At 45.9% G+C, this 17,543-nt stretch overlaps 1 protein-coding gene across 5 annotated transcripts in view; it reads left to right on the plus strand.

Annotated features, from left to right (window-relative positions):
* The window catches only part of LOC143784474 (FAST kinase domain-containing protein 1, mitochondrial-like), an 88,200-nt gene that overhangs the window by 51,444 nt on the left and 19,213 nt on the right, over positions 1-17,543 (plus strand). For all 5 annotated transcript variants that reach the window (XM_077272764.1, XM_077272762.1, XM_077272761.1 and 2 more), the window contains 2 exons: positions 16,148-16,634; positions 16,756-16,870. In XM_077272764.1, coding sequence (XP_077128879.1) covers positions 16,148-16,634; positions 16,756-16,870 — 602 coding nt within the window. The remainder of the gene's footprint in view (positions 1-16,147; positions 16,635-16,755; positions 16,871-17,543) is intronic.

Consider the following 17,543-nt stretch of genomic DNA (forward strand, 5'->3'; position numbering starts at 1 on the left):
ACTTAAAAGAAAATCCCAACCCGCTACTGAACAGTCCATGGATCGAGGAGAGAACTTATCATACGCGTTTCGATGGAGTCGTCCGTCCTCAGGGGACTATGGCTCCTATGGGTTTCATGGACTTATACAGGCGGTCGTCTCCCCAGGTGACTGTCACCAATAGTAAGCCATATTATGTAGGCAGTCATCGCCTCAGGTCACTATGTCACCAATATTATGCTGTATTATACAGGCGAGCGTCACCCCAGGTCACTATGTCACCAGTAGTATGCCTTATTATATAGGCGGTCGCGCTCTAGCTGTCACTAATAGTATACCGTATTATATAGGCGGTCGTTGCTCCAGGTGACTGTCATCAATAGTATTCCATATTATACAGTTAGGTCAATATATATTTGGACAGAGACAACATTTTTCTAATTTTGGTTATAGACATTACCACAATGAATTTTAAACAAAACAATTCAGATGCAGTTGAAGTTCAGAGTTTCAGCTTTCATTTGAGGGTATCCACATTAAAATTGGATGAAGGGTTTAGGAGTTTCAGCTCCTTAACATATGCCACCCTGTTTTTAAAGGGACCAAAAGTAATTGGACAGATTCAATAATTTTAAATAAAATGTTCATTTTTAGTACTTGGTTGAAAACCCTTTGTTGGCAATGACTGCCTGAAGTCTTGAACTCATGGACATCACCAGACGCTGTTTCCTCCTTTTTGATGCTCTGCCAGGCCTTCACTGCGGTGGTTTTCAGTTGCTGTTTGTTTGTGGGCCTTTCTGTCTGAAGTTTAGTCTTTAACAAGTGAAATGCTGCTCAATAGGGTTGAGATCAGGTGACTGACTTGGCCATTCAGGAATATTCCACTTCTTTGCTTTAATAAACTCCTGGGTTGCTTTGGCTTCATGTTTTGGGTCATTGTCCATCTGTAGTATGAAACGACGACCAATCAGTTTGGCTGCATTTGGCTGGATCTGAGCACACAGTATGTCTCTGAATACCTCAGAATTCATTCGGCTGCTTCTGTCCTGTGTCACATCATCAATAAACACTAGTGACCCAGTGCCTAACTGTATAGGCGGTCATCGCCCTAGGTGACTGTCACCATTAGTATGCTATATTATATAGTCTGTGGTCGCTCCAGGTGTCATCAGTAGTATGCTGTATTATATGGGTGGTCATCGCCCCAGGTCACTATGTCACCAGTAGTATGCCTTATTATATAAATGGTTGTCACCCCAGGTCACTATGCCCCTAATAGTATTCCATATTATATAGGCAGTCGTCGCTCCAGGTGTCACTAATAGTATGCCGTATTATATAAGTGGTCGTCACCCCAGGTCACAATGTCATGAATAGTATGCTGTATTATGTGGGCGGTTGTCGCTCCAGGTGTCACGAATAGTATACCGTGTTATATAGGCGGTCGTCGCTCCAGGTGTCACTAATAGTATACCGTATTATATAGGCGGTCGTCGCTCCAGGTGTCACTAATAGTATACCGTATTATATAGGCGGTCGTCGCTCCAGGTGTCACTAATAGTATGCCGTATTATATAGGCGGTCGTATCTCCAGGTGTCACTAATAGTATGCCGTATTATATAGGCGGTCGTAGCTCCAGGTGGCACTAATAGTATGCAGTATTATATAGGTGGTCGTAGCTCCAGCTGTCACTAATAGTATACCGTGTTATATAGGCGGTCGTCGCTCCAGGTGTCACTAATAGTATGCCGTATTATATAGGCGGTCGTCGCTCCAGGTGTCACTAATAGTATACCGTATTATATAGGCGGTCGTATCTCCAGGTGTCACTAATAGTATACCGTATTATATAGGCGGTCGTCGCTCCAGGTGTCACTAATAGTATACTGTATTATATAGGCGGTCGTATCTCCAGGTGTCACTAATAGTATACCGTATTATATAGGCGGTCGTATCTCCAGGTGTCACTAATAGTATACCGTATTATATAGGCGGTCGTCGCTCCAGGTGTCACTAATAGTATGCCGTATTATATAGGCGGTCGTCGCTCCAGGTGTCACTAATAGTATACCGTATTATATAGGCGGTCGTCGCTCCAGGTGTCACTAATAGTATACCGTATTATGTAAGCGGTTGTCGCTCCAGGTGTCACTAATAGTATACCGTGTTATATAGGCGGTCGTATCTCCAGGTGTCACTAATAGTATACCGTATTATATAGGCGGTCGTATCTCCAGGTGTCACTAATAGTATACCGTATTATATAGGCGGTCATCGCTCCAGGTGTCACTAATAGTATACTGTATTATATAGGCGGTCGTATCTCCAGGTGTCACTAATAGTATACCGTATTATATAGGCGGTCGTATCTCCAGGTGTCACTAATAGTATGCCGTATTATATAGGCGGTCGTATCTCCAGGTGTCACTAATAGTATACCGTATTATATAGGCGGTCATCGCTCCAGGTGTCACTAATAGTATGCTGTATTATATAGGCGGTCGTCGCTCCAGGTGTCACTAATAGTATACCGTATTATATAGGCGGTCGTCGCTCCAGGTGTCACTAATAGTATACCGTATTATATAGGCGGTCGTCGCTCCAGGTGTCACTAATAGTATACCGTATTATATAGGCGGTCGTCGCTCCAGGTGTCACTAATAGTATACCGTATTATATAGGCGGTCGTCGCTCCAGGTGTCACTAATAGTATACCGTATTATATAGGCGGTCGTATCTCCAGGTGTCACTAATAGTATACCGTATTATATAGGCGGTCATCGCTCCAGGTGTCACTAATAGTATACCGTGTTATATAGGCGGTCGTCGCTCCAGGTGTCACTAATAGTATACCGTATTATATAGGCGGTCGTCGCTCCAGGTGTCACTAATAGTATACCGTGTTATATAGGCGGTCGTCGCTCCAGCTGTCACTAATAGTATACCGTATTATATAGGCGGTCGTCGCTCCAGGTGTCACTAATAGTATACCGTGTTATATAGGCGGTCGTCGCTCCAGCTGTCACTAATAGTATGCCGTATTATATAGGCGGTCGTCGCTCCAGCTGTCACTAATAGTATACCGTATTATATAGGCGGTCGTCGCTCCAGGTGTCACTAATAGTATACCGTATTATATAGGCGGTCGTCGCTCCAGGTGTCACTAATAGTATACTGTATTATATAGGCGGTTGTCGCTCCAGGTGTCACTAATAGTATACCGTGTTATATAGGCGGTCGTAGCTCCAGGTGTCACTAATAGTATACCGTATTATATAGGCGGTCGTCGCTCCAGGTGTCACTAATAGTATACCGTATTATATAGGCGGTCGTAGCTCCAGGTGTCACTAATAGTATACTGTATTATATAGGCAGTCGTAGCTCCAGCTGTCACTAATAGTATACTGTATTATATAGGCGGTCGTCGCTCCAGGTGTCACTAATAGTATACCGTATTATATAGGCGGTCGTAGCTCCAGCTGTTACTAATAGTATACCGTATTATATAGGCGGTCGTAGCTCCAGCTGTCACTAATAGTATACTGTATTATATAGGCGGTCGTCGCTCCAGGTGTCACTAATAGTATACCGTATTATATAGGCGGTCGTAGCTCCAGGTGTCACTAATAGTATACCGTATTATATAGGCGGTCGTAGCTCCAGGTGTCACTATTAGTATACCGTGTTATGTAGGCGGTCGTAGCTCCAGCTGTCACTAATAGTATACCGTATTATATAGGCGGTCATCGCTCCAGGTGTCACTAATAGTATACCGTATTATGTAGGCGGTCGTCGCTCCAGGTGTCACTATTAGTATACCGTATTATATAGGCGGTCGTCGCTCCAGGTGTCACTAATAGTATAATGTATTATATAGGCGGTCGTCGCTCCAGGTGTCACTAATAGTATACCGTATTATATAGGCGGTCGTCGCTCCAGGTGTCACTAATAGTATACCGTGTTATGTAGGCGGTCGTAGCTCCAGCTGTCACTAATAGTATACCGTATTATATAGGCGGTCGTCGCTCCAGGTGTCACTAATAGTATACCGTATTATGTAGGCGGTCGTCGCTCCAGCTGTCACTAATAGTATACCGTATTATATAGGCGGTCGTAGCTCCAGCTGTCACTAATAGTATACCGTATTATATAGGCGGTCGTTGCTCCAGGTGTCACTAATAGTATACCGTATTATATAGGCTGTCGTAGCTCCAGGTGTCACTATTAGTATACCGTATTATATAGGCGGTCGTAGCTCCAGGTGTCACTATTAGTATGCCGTATTATGTGGGCGGTTGTCGCCCCTGGTGACTGTCATCAATAGTATGCCGTATTATAGCTTCACACAGGCGTCTTCTAACTGTCTCAGTCCTCACAGGTAACTTGAGACGGTCTTTGATCATCCTGGAGCTGATCATTTGCTGCACCTTTGCCATTCTGGCTATTCTTCATCCATTTGAATGGCAGTCTTCCGTTTTCCTCCACATCTTCCTGGTTTGGCTTTCCATTATAAAGCATTGGAGATCATTTTAGCTGGACAGCCGATCATTATCTGCACTTCCTTATAAGTTTTACCCTCTCCAATCAACTTTTTAATCAAAGTACACTGTTCTTCTGAACGATGTCTCGAACAACCCATATTTCTCCTTCGCCTCATTGGGGGACACAGACCATGGGTGTGTGCTGCTGCCACCAGGAGGCTGACACTAAGTAATACAAAGAAAGTTAGCTCCTCCCCTGCAGTATACACCCCTCTGCTGGCTCTCAGCTCCTCCCCTGCAGTATACACCCTCTGCTGGCTCCCAGCTCCTCCCCTGCAGTATACACCCTCTGCTGGCTCCCAGCTCCTCCCCTGCAGTATACACACCCTCTGCTGGCTCCCAGCTAACCAGTTCTTGCTTAGTGTCCGTAGGAGGCACACGGACTGGTCTGCTATTCAGACCCAAAGAATCTTTTTACTTTTACCTTTTACCGGACGAAGGGGGCGACGGATTCTTTCATGTTCCGATCTCCCCCGAACCAACAACAGGTGAGCACGGGAGTTTCACCTCTCCGTATCCTCTCCTGCGACGTGGGAAGCCACTGCCTGAGCTGATTCTAGGGGCGACGGCCCTTTCATGGGACCGATCTCCCCGTCCCTTATCAGACGAGCACTGGAGTGTCACCTTCAGTATCCTCTTCTGCAGCCAGGCCTATTGCCGGACATTCAGCCCTGCCCACCAGGTTTTACCCTCGGCTGTACAGAGGCACAATCCAGCGTGGCGTCCGAGCAGCCCCCACTGCACCACCACTATTAAGAGCGGATGGTACAAGGAGGCGGACGGTTCCTCTCCTCCTCCCTAACAAACGGATGATGGATTGAGGTTTATCCCTGCACCGTCCACGCTGCACAGAACAGCGCTGAAACCCACATCCGCGGCGGCTCCATGCCGGGACGCGCAACGATGGTGAGTGGATCCATCTTCAGAGGGATATCCATAAAGGCGCAGGCAGCCTCAGCCACTTTCCTGTGGCCCACCTCTCTGAGGTAACGCTCTGGCCGGCTACAAAAATTTAGCCCCTGGCTTCGGCCGATGTGTAGGCCGCATCCTGGAAGTCTCCTGAAACGCCCCGCTGGTGTCGCCTGCCTGCTACAGAAATTTAGGCCCCGGCTTGGGCCTATTCAGCATCGTGTCCGTCGCTCCGCCCCCCGAGTTGGCGCTTCTCGCTCTCTGCGAGATTTTATCTACTCTGCAGCTCACAGTGGCCATCTTGGTCCACCCGGCCGGCTCACACGGAGGCAACGATTTTTAGCATTAAGGGGGCACAACCACTCTACATCAAGGCATTAAACGCGCAAGTATTCTCCCTTCTTAAAGGCGCATGTAGTATTGTCTGGTTTTTAAAGGCGCATGTAGTATTGTCTGGTTTTAAAGGCGCATGTCCAGTATTGTCTGTTCTTAAAGGCGCAGGTCCAGTATTGTCTGGTCTTAAAGGCGCATGACCAGTATTCTCTGTTCTTAAAGGCGCATGACCAGTATTCTCTGTTCTTAACCCCTTAAGCCCCGAGGGTGGTTTGCACGTTAATGACCGGGCCAATTTTTACAATTCTGACCACTGTCCCTTTATGAGGTTATAACTCTGGAACGCTTCAACGGATCTTGGCGATTCTGACATTGTTTTCTCGTGACATATTGTACTTCATGTTAGTGGTAAAATTTCTTCGATATAACTTGCGTTTATTTGTGAAAAAAACAAATATTTGGCGAAAATTTTGAAAATTTCGCAATTTTCCAACTTTGAATTTTTATGCCCTTAAATCACAGACATATGTCACACAAAATACTTAATAAATAACATTTCCCACATGTCTACTTTACATCAGCACAATTTTGGAACCAAAATTTTTTTTTGTGACGGAGTTATAAGGGTTAAAAGTTGACCAGCAATTTCTCATTTTTACAACACCATTTTTTTTTAGGGACCACATCTCATTTGAAGTCATTTTGACGGGTCTATATGATAGAAAATACCCAAGTGTGACACCATTCTAAAAACTGCACCCCTCAAGGTACTCAAAACCACTTTCAAGAAGTTTATTAACCCTTCAGGTGTTTCACAGGAATTTTTGGAATGTTTAAATAAAAATGAACATTTAACTTTTTTTCACACAAAATTTATTTCAGCTCCAATTTGTTTTATTTTACCAAGGGTAACAGGAGAAAATAGACCCCAAAAGTTGTTGTACAATTTGTCCTGAGTACGCTGATACCCCATATGTGGGGGTAAACCACAGTTTGGGCGCATGGCAGAGCTTGGAAGCAAAGGAGCGCCATTTGACTTTTCAATGCAAAATTGACTGGAATTGAGATGGGACGCCATGTTGCGTTTGGAGAGCCCCTAATGTGCCTAAACATTGAAACCCCCCACGAGTTACACCATTTTGGAAAGTAGACCCCTTAAGGAACTTATCTAGATGTGTGTTGAGCACTTTGACCCAACAAGTGCTTCACAGAAGTTTATAATGCAGAGCCGTAAAAATAAAAAATCATATTTTTTCACAAAAATGATCTTTTCACCCCCATTTTTTTATTTCCCCAAGGGTAAGAGAAGAAATTAGACCACAAAAGTTGTTGTGCAATTTGTCCTGAGTACGACGATACCCCATATGTGGGTGTAAACCATTGTTTGGGCGCATAGCAGAGCTCAGAAGGGAAGAAGCGCTATTTTACTTTTCAATGCAAAATTGACTGGAATTAAGATGGGATGCCATGTTGCGTTTGGAGAGCCCCTGATGTGCCTAAACATTAAACCCCCCCACAAGTGACACCATTTTGGAAAGTAGACCCCCTAAGGAACTTATCTAGATGTGTTTTGAGAGCTTTGAACCCCCAAGTGTTTCACTACAGTTTATAACGCAGAGCCGTGAAAATAAAAATTATTTTTTTTTTTCACAAAAATGATTTTTTAGCCCCCAGTTTTGTATTTTCACAAGGGTATCAGGATAAATTGGACCCCAAAAGTTGTTGTCCAATTTGTCTGGAGTACGCTGATACCCCATTTGTGGGGAGGGACCACTGTTTGGGCGCATGACAGAGCTCGGAAGGGAAGGAGCGCCATTTGGAATGCAGACTTAAATGGATTGGTCTGCAGGCGTCACGTTGCATTTGCAGAGCTCCTGATGTACCCAAACAGTACAAACCCCCCACAAGTGACCCCATATTGGAAACTAGACCCCCCAAGGAACTTATCTAGATGTGTTGTGAGAACTTTGAACCCCCAAGTGTTTCACTACAGTTTATAACGCAGAGCCGTGAAAATAAATTTATTTATTTTTTTTTCACAAAAATGAAATTTAGCCCCCAGTTTTGTATTTTCACAAGGGTATCAGGATAAATTGGACCCTAAAAGTTGTTGTCCAATTTGTCCTGAGTACGCTGATACCCCCTATGTGGGGGGGAACCACTGTTTGGGCGCATGACAGAGCTCGGAAGGGAAGGAGCGCCATTTGGAATTCAGACTTAAATGGATTGGTCTGCAGGCGTCACGTTGCATTTGCAGAGCCCCTGATGTACCCAAATAGTACAAACCCCCCACAAGTGACCCCATATTGGAAACTAGACCTCCCAAGGAACTTATCTAGATGTGTTGTGAGAATTTTGAACCCCCAAGTGTTTCACTACAGTTTACAACGCAGAGCCGTGAAAATAAAACATATTTTTTTTCCCACAAAAATGATTTTTAGCCCCCCAAATTTTTATTTTCCCAAGGATAACAAGAGAACTTGGACCCCAGAAGTTGTTGTTCAATTTGTCCCTAGTACGCTGATACCCCATATGTTGGGGTAAACCCCTTTTTGGACGCACGGGAGAGCTCGGAAGGGAAGGAGCACTGTTTTACTTTTTCAACGCAGAATTGGCTGGAATTGAGATTGGACGCCATGTCGCGTTTGGAGAGCCCCTGATGTGCCTGAACAGTGGAAACTCCCCAATTCTACCTGAAACCCTACCCCTAACCGTTTACTGAACATTTTCTGACAGTCATAAGTGCCACGTATATAAGTGCCACGTATATAAGTGCCACGTATATAAGTGCCACGTATATAAGTGCCACGCATATAAGTGCCACGCATATAAGTGCCACGTATATAAGTGCCACGTATATAAGTGCCACGTATATAAGTGCCACGTATATAAGTGCCACGTATATAAGTGCCACGTATATAAGTGCCACGTATATAAGTGCCACGTATATAAGTGCCACAATATTTCAGTGCCACGATATTTCAGTGCCACGATATTTCAGTGCCACGATATTTCAGTGCCACGATATTTCAGTGCCACGATATTTCAGTGCCACAGTATTTCAGTGCCACGTATTTCAGTGCCACGTATTTCAGTGCCACGTATTTCAGGCACTGAAAAATACGTGGCACGTAAATACTTCAGTGCCACGATATTTCAGTGCCACGTATTTCAGTGCCACGTATTTCAGGCACTGAAAAATACGTGGCACGTAAATACGTGGCACGAAAATACGTGGCACGAAAATACGTGGCACTTAAATACGTGGCACTTAAATACGTGGCACTTAAATACGTGGCACTTAAATACGTGGCACTTAAATACGTGGCACTTAAATACGTGGCACTTAAATACGTGGCACTTAAATACGTGGCCACTGAAATATCGTGGCACTTATATACGTATATACGTATATAAACGTATATTTCAGTGCCACGTATTTCAGTGCCACGTATTTCAGGTTAGGGGTAGGGTTAGGGGTAGGGTTAGGGTTTTTTGTTTTTTTCTTGTTTTCTTGTGTTTTTCTATAAAAACGCATGCGTTTTACCGCGTTTACATGCATTTTTTCACACATGCGGTTTTTTTAAAAAACGCATGCAGATAAAAACGCAAGTGTGAAACCAGACTAAAAGACGCTTTTTATAGCAAAAAAGTTTTTGCGTCTCCACATTTTGAGACCTATAATTTTTCCACATTTTGGTCCACAGAGTCATGTGAGGTCTTGTTTTTTGCGGGACGAGTTGACGTTTTTATTGGTAACATTTTCGGACACGTGACCATTTTTTATCACTTTTTATTCCGATTTTTGTGAGGCAGAATAACCAAAAACCAGCTATTCATGAATTTCTTTTGGGAGAGGCGTTTATACCGTTCTGCGCTTGGTAAAATTGATAAAGCAGTTTTATTCGTCGGGTCAGTACGATTACAGCGATACCTCATTTATATCATTTTTTTATGTTTTGACGCTTTTATACGATAAAAACTATTTTATAGAAAAAATAATTATTTTGGCATCGCTTTATTCTGAGGACTATAACTTTTTTATTTTTTTGCTGATGATGCTGTATGGCGGCTCATTTTTTGCGGGACAAGATGACGTTTTCAGCGGTAACATGGTTATTTATATCCGTCTTTTTGATCGCGTGTTATTCCACTTTTTGTTCGGCGGTATGGTAATAAAGCGTTGTTTTTTGCCTCGTTTTTTTTTTTTTTTTCTTACGGTGTTTACTGAAGGGGTTAACTAGTGGGCCAGTTTTATAGGTTGGGTCGTTACGGACGCGGCGATACTAAATATGTGTACTTTTATTGTTTTTGTTTGTTTTTTTTAGATAAAGAAATGTATTTATGGGAATAATATATTTTTTTTTATTATTATTTATTTAGGAATTATTATTTTTTTTTTTACACATGTGGAAATTTTTTTTTTTACTTTTTTACTTTGTCCCAGGGGGGGACATCACAGATCGCAGATCTGATAGTGTGCACAGCACTCTATCAGATCTGCGATCATACTTTCATCGGAGCAGGCTGCAGCTTTCATCTGCAGCCTGCTCCGACCCGGAAGTGCTCCCTGCAGGACGACCCGGATACAGCCCCTCGGCCATTTTGGATCCGGGGCCTGCAGGGAGAAGACGTTCGGTACGAGGTGAGTACATCACCTTGTACCGATCGTCTCAGGGAAGCCCGCAGGGAGCCCCCTCCCTGCGCGATGCTTCCCTGTACCGCCGGTACACCGCGATCATGTTTGATCGCGGTGTGCCGGGGGTTAATGTGCCGGGGGCGGTCCGTGACCGCTCCTGGCACATAGTGCCGGATGTCAGCTGCGATATGCAGCCGACACTCGGCCGCGCTCCCCCCGTGAGCGCGGCCGATCGCGTATGACGTACTATACCGTCACCGGGAATTAAGGCCCACCCCACCTCGACGGTATAGTACGTCATATGGGATTAAGGGGTTAAAGGCGCATGTCCAGTATTGTCTGGTCTTAAAGGCGCATGTCCCGTATTGTCTGTTCTTAAAGGCGCATGTCCAGTATTGGCTGGTCGTAAAGGCGCAGGTCCAATATTGTCTGTTCTTAAGGGCGCATGTCCAGTATTGTCTGGTCTTAAAGGCGCATGTCTAGTATTGTCTGGTCTTAAAGGCACGTGACCAGTTTTCCCTGGTCTTAAAGGCGCATGGCCAGCATACCCTGGTCTTACGCACATGGCCAGTATGCCCTGGTCTTAAAGGCTCATGACCAGTATTCCTGGTCTTAACAACACGTAACCAGTATTCCCTGGTCTTAAAGACGCATGACCAGTACTTCTTGGTCTTAAAGGCACATGACCAGTATGTCCTGGTCTTAAAGGCACGTGACCAGTATGCCCTGGTCTTAAAGGCACATGACCAGTAGGCCCTGGTCTTAAAGACGCATGACCAGTACTTCTTGGTCTTAAAGGCACATGACCAGTACGACCTGGTTTTTAAAGGCACATGACCAGTATGCCCTGGTCTTACACACTTGGCCAGTATGCCCTGGTCTTAAAGGCACATGACCAGTAGGCCCTGGTCTTACACACTTGGCCAGTATGCCCTGGTCTTAAAGGCACATGACCAGTACGACCTGGTTTTTAAAGGCACATGACCAGTATGCCCTGGTCTTAAGGGCACATGACCAGTATGACCTGGTTTTAAAGACACATGACCAGTATGCCCTGGTCTTAAAGGAACATGACCAGTATGCCCTGGTCTTAAAGGCACATGACCAGTATGCCCTGGTCTTAAAGGCACATGACCAGTATGCCCTGGTCTTAAAGGCACGTGTTCAATATGCCCTGGACTTAGACACATAACCAGTATGCCCTGGTCTTCAAAGCATATGACAAGTATGTCCTGGTTCTTAAAGGCACATGACCAGCATGCCCTCCTCCTAAAGGCACAAGACCAGTATACCCTGGTCTTAAAGACGCACGACCAGTATTCCCTAGTCTTAAAGGCGCATGACCAGTATTTACTGGTCTTAAGGGCACATCATCAATCCGAAGCTGGTCACCCTAACTGAGCTCTGGAGCCTTCGCCACTCATCCCCTAACCGCAACCCATGGTTTTCTCAGACCAAGAGATTGAATCCCTCTGTGAACCCTCTGTGGCTCGGAGTGCTCGCAGGACCGAGATACATGGTCCCTCTCCTACATGGGAGCGTCCGCTAGCAGGGGCCGCAAGTGTTCTAGAAAAACGTACAGGCGTCTGCAAAACGGAAGTTTTTCATTTCCTAATCTCTCCCCCATGATTTGTTGAGAACAACGCTGAATATGGATCGCATATTGCCTTGGATTGCAAGAGCTTCAGAAAAGGAGGGACTCTCCTATTTATACCATCAACAAATCGACGAGCAATTCACTGGACAGAAGCCGCTAAGTAGGTTGCCATACCTGGTCTGATTTTTATGGGCGACGGGTCCTTTTAAGGGCACCGATTCCCCCCACATCTTCAACAGACGAACACATGCAGTGTCGCCTCCATGTATCCTCTTCTGCATCCAGGCCTAATGCCAAACAACCTGCCCTGTCCACCCGGGGACCTCAACTCTGGGGATGTACAGAGGCACACATCTTTGGCGTCCGAGCACCCCCCTTTGTATCAATTTAGGGGATGATGCAAGAAAGCGGACGATTCCTCTCCACGTCCCTGTTAACAGAATGGTGGATCGAAGGTTCCTAATTTTCTACTCTGCACGAGGATGGCAAGAGGCCGGCTGGTTGCAGCCCCGCATTCTGCCACTTGGCAGTCTAACCGGGTGGAATTTCTTGTGGTATACCTACCAGTATCCCTGCCCGATGTATCATCAATTAAAAAACCACAGACGGTCGGATAGCAAATCTGGTTCGTTCTGTCTTGTGGCTTCGGGTTCAGCGCTCTACCCTTCTTTAGCGCCACATGATGTTGCTTGACCAATAGTCTCCTGGTCAGAGACCTTATCTACTTCAATTCAAATCAAATCTTCTGAGCGGGAGACTAACAAGGGATCGTATTTTTTCTACAGACCCATCCAGCAGTAGAAGCATTGTCCTGGACAGTCTAGATCTAAGAGATCTTGGTTTCACGAAGGAGAAAATGAAAAGTATGATCATTCCTGGACCTCAAACTTCTAACAACCTTTGACAAGGCCCTCCTTTTTCAGATGCAGTTCCTCCGCTCAGCCATTACTTCAACAACAAAAAAAAAAAAAAGTGGAGTTTTCTGGCATCCTTCGACATTCGGTTTTCTTACCCTCACATGCCTACTTTTTTCCCCTCTACAATTATCTCTTCTCCTTTCCATTCGCGAACAGCATTTTCAAGTCACGACCTCGCCCTTCAGCCTGGCTACCGCACCACAGTGGTCGCAACGCTCATAGCAGTTGTCATGTGCTTCTTGCACCCTAGAAACATGGTCGTCCTGCCCTACTCGGTCGACTTTCTAGCCGCTCTACAAGGACTACGCTAAGTCGTCTATCACTTGCAATACCCTCTCACTTGGGCTAGCAGCTAAACTTAGACAAGTTTTTTCCTCATTCCCAGCCCAGCAGATCCTCTTTGACGATGATCCTGCACAAGAAGGATGGTAATTCTCTCTCTCGAGTCAAGGTCATGGCCCTTCAACACGGAGCTTGTGCACTTGATCACTCATTCCCTCGGTTCATTCAATTAGCTAGGAGGGTTCTGAGCAATAAGACGAAAACGGAAGTAGTTTTCTTTTGCTCCGCTCGTTTTCAGCAAGTCAATCAGGCTTTCAAAAGGTAGTCTCTAAGCTCCTTCCTCATCCAGAGCCTTCTTCTGGTCCAATGGTTATTAGGGATACCAATGCCCGTCTTCTTCTCCCGATCATTTCTCTGGGGATCCGAACAGTACGGCTAATCCTACAGCAGGTCCACTGCCCTTAGGCGGGTCAACCATCCGTCTTCAATTTGGATAATGCCACGGCTGTGCCATACGTCAATCATCTCGCAGGTACCCACAGTCAAGCGCCATGGCCGAGGTACCTCGCACTCTCTGATGGGCCGAGATCTATCATTCGGTGATCTCAACAGTACATGTCCCTGGAGTAGAACACTGGGCGGCTGACATATTCAGCCGTCAGGGTTTTCTCCTCATGTGAGTGGGAACTTCACTCGGAAGTCTTCCTTCACATCTGCCTTCACTGGAGTACTCCAGATGTAGGTCGGATGGCGTCCAAGCTGAACGCCTATGTACTCCAGTTCATGGTTTGGCTTCAAGATCCAAGTCCATCGCAGTGCATGCTCCGTTTCTTCCACGGTACCAATTTCCATAACTCCTCTTCCACTACGTCTTGAGATCTTTTTGGAAGCAGAAAAGGCCCCCAGTGATCCCGGGAGACCCGCACTGACCATGTCAGGTTTTATCGCTTGCGGTACTAGTATTTCTCCGTCTTATTTCGTCAAAACTGGAAATATGGACCTTCTCGCAGGGAGCCTTCACCTGTAGTTCTTCCCTACCGCGTACCGTTAGATCTGGGGGACCTTAATGGTCCTGGGGATCTTACAGTAGACTCCTTTTTCGATCCAGAAAGACTTTACTATCAGGGAACGTCACTTCCCTTTTTTCTCTGCGTTCTTGTCATCCTGATGAGTCTTCAGAGCTTGCCACTCTGTTCCTTTCAGTCTTTTTTCCTTATTACCATCAATGCATCGTTGCCCTCAAGCCATCCCCTTCCCTCGTTGCCAAGGTGGTTTTGTATTCCCACTGTTGCAGGGGCATCGTCCTCCCATCTCTTTCGGCTCCAGTCCACACAACGGAATGGGTTCTCCATAATCTGGAAGAAGTGAGTGCTCCAAGTGGGTACGTATCGAGGACGGCGTCCTTCCGAAGGTTGGACACTTTGCTTGGGCTTCTCGATGGTAAGTAGGCTTCCCGACGGTCACAGGAAGGGTTTAGCCGTGTTCATCGGCCACGTTATCCTGGTGGATTCTTTTCACCATCCAGGAGTCCTTCCGTGCTAGATGTCAGCCTATCTCCCTGTCTCAGGGCTCTAGGCACCAGGCGTCGGCAAGCACGACCGCAAGCTTGCGAATTCCTCCTGTCCGCATGCATTCTTGAAGCACTATAATTCACACACTTCCACAGATGTGAGTCTGGGCAGGCGGACTTTGCAGGCCGCTTTGGCGCACTTGTAAGTAGTGGTTACACGGCCTGATCTGATGTTGTCCCCACCCAGGGACTGCTTTGGGACGTCCCATGGTCTGTGTCCCCCAATGAGGCGAAGGAGAAATAGGGATTTTTGTGTACTCACCGTAAAATCCTTTTCTCCGAGCCATTCATTGGGGGACACAGCTCCCTCCCTATTATTATTTGTATTTATTTTTATCATTTGATATGTTATACTCTCATATATGTGACATGCTATACGCTTATATGTTGTTATTGATCTCCTACTGCTTTTGCACCGAACTGGTTAGCTGGGAGCCAGCAGAGGGGTGTATACTGCAGGGGAGGAGCTAACTTTCTTTGTAATACTTAGTGTCAGCCTCCTGGTGGCAGCAGCATACACCCATGGTCTGTGTCCCCCAATGAATGGCTCGGAGAAAAGGATTTTACGGTGAGTACACAAAAATCCCTATTTCTCAGGCTTTCAAGGAGAAATGCATGTACAACATGTCCTGGCTTCACCCTTAAATAAGGGCCACCTGATTCCCACCTGCTTCTTCACAGAATGATTGACCTCATTAATTGATCTCCACACTGATATTATTGTGAACATCCCCTTCCTATTAATTATTCTAACACACAGACTCAGAAACCTGCAGATCACGAATGTGGAGTCTGTTGGATTTCTCAGAATCTACTACACCAGCTGGTAAATTGTGTATAATTATTTATACCGAAAGCAGCGATTAATCTGGTTAGTCATATTGGACTGCTCTTACTGTAGATGTCATGTGTCCTTTACTGGAAAACACACTGGTAATATGGTGGTGGTCACCAGTGGTAGACCATTGATTCCCCATCTGGGGAAAGGCAGAACATTACACTTGGCAGATGTAAGACTTGAGCGACCAGAGAGTTTAATCTTTCATGTAGTCTTACTTTGAAGCAGCTGGTTCGGCTCTCAGGACAATGTTCACTTTTTGCTGGGCCTGTAAGGCCAAATATATCTGCAATGGAACCCTCAACATTTCCAAGCTTCTCTCCCCCTTTTTTGCACTTTCCATGGCCATCTACTGCACCTTATGGTGCAAATGCTGATACTTGGGTGCATTGTCAAAGAAGACACTTCTGGCTCTTACATCTACTGGTTCTGACCTGTTCAACCCATAGAGTTGGGAATTTGGGCAGGATTATTAGTGTCATCCTGTTTTTTTGTGATTTTTCTAAACTAAAACTTCCTAAATATTTTCTCATTATTGCAGGAATTTAATGGCAAGTTTTGTGCCTTCTGAAGTGGCCACAATGGCCAAAGCACTTGCTCTACTGAACCTCCACCAGGTGGATGAGGCCGTCCTCTCTAGAATTGGTGATATAATCCAGCAGTGCAATTTACCAAGCCTGGAAAAGATTGCTGTCCTACTCCTGCAGTTGTGTAGAACGCCTCGTGGGTTTGGAAACCACCATAAAACGTACAGGGAGCTCCTCAACAACCTGAACAGCTGTGCTGTGGAAAGACTCCAGCACACGGACAGCATTGATCTTCTGCTGGAGGAAATTTTGCAGCTTAAGACCCGGCAGTGGATGACCGAAGAACTGACTGAGGGATTGTTGGATATCTGCCAGCGGCTGCTGCATACGGTCACCTGGAGGAACGTCACTAAACTTTCCATCTTTTTATGTCAAATGAACAATGCACGAGCCCCAGTTTTTCACACCATTGCTGCAGTGACCATGGAGGATATTGCCAAGGTATTTCATAATGTGACCCCCTGTATAATGTTTATGTGGAAAGGGGAAGAGTGCGTGAGACAATGCCCTTTAATACAGTTTTGTTCCTCCTAACCCTTTTCTTTATCTATCCCCTTTTTAGATTCATCCATCCAGCATCCTTATAGTTTTACGTCCCTTTAGTTTCCTGAACTATGAGCCACCTCAAGGCGGAGAATTTTTTAATGTATGTCTCCAACATGTACTGGAGCACAAGGGTAGGTGTCGTGATATACAAGTCACTAATACTAGTACTGCTGCTCGCAGTAGGTTGGGCTTTAAAGTGGTATTCCCACATAGTAGGATGTGACATCACTGTATCATTGCTACTAATCCTGAGATTGAATGGGAGGCAGCACTTTAACATTTTCTCTGCAGAGCTGCCCTTCCAGCTGCTGCCGAAAACCCCGTTCAGTGTAAAAGGACCTGGCACAACCAGATAGATAAGGGTTGCGGATCCCTGCACAGCCGGATACCCGAGGGCTGCAGTTCCCTGCACGGCTGCGTACCTGAGGGTTGCAGTTCCCTGCACAGCCTGGTACCCGTGAGTTGCAGTTCCCTGCACAGTTGTGTAGCTGAAGGTTGCAGTTCCCTGCACAGCCGTGTACCTGAGGGTTGCAGTTCCCTGCACAGTCTGGTACCCGTGAATTGCAGTTCCCTGCACAGTCGTGTAGCTGAGGGTTGCAGTTCCCTGCACAGCCAGGTACCCGAGGGTTGCAGTTCCTTGCACAGCCGGGTACCCGAGGGTTGCAGTTCCTTGCACAGCCGGGTACTCGAGGGTTGCAGTTCCTTGCACAGCCAGGTCACCGAGGGTTGCAGTTCCTTGCACAGCCAGGTACCTGAGGGTTGCAGTTCCCTGCACAGCCAGGTACCCGAGGGTTGCAGTTCCTT

This window comes from Ranitomeya variabilis, chromosome 7 (genome assembly GCF_051348905.1).
Source record: "Ranitomeya variabilis isolate aRanVar5 chromosome 7, aRanVar5.hap1, whole genome shotgun sequence".
Lineage (NCBI taxonomy): Eukaryota > Metazoa > Chordata > Amphibia > Anura > Dendrobatidae > Ranitomeya > Ranitomeya variabilis.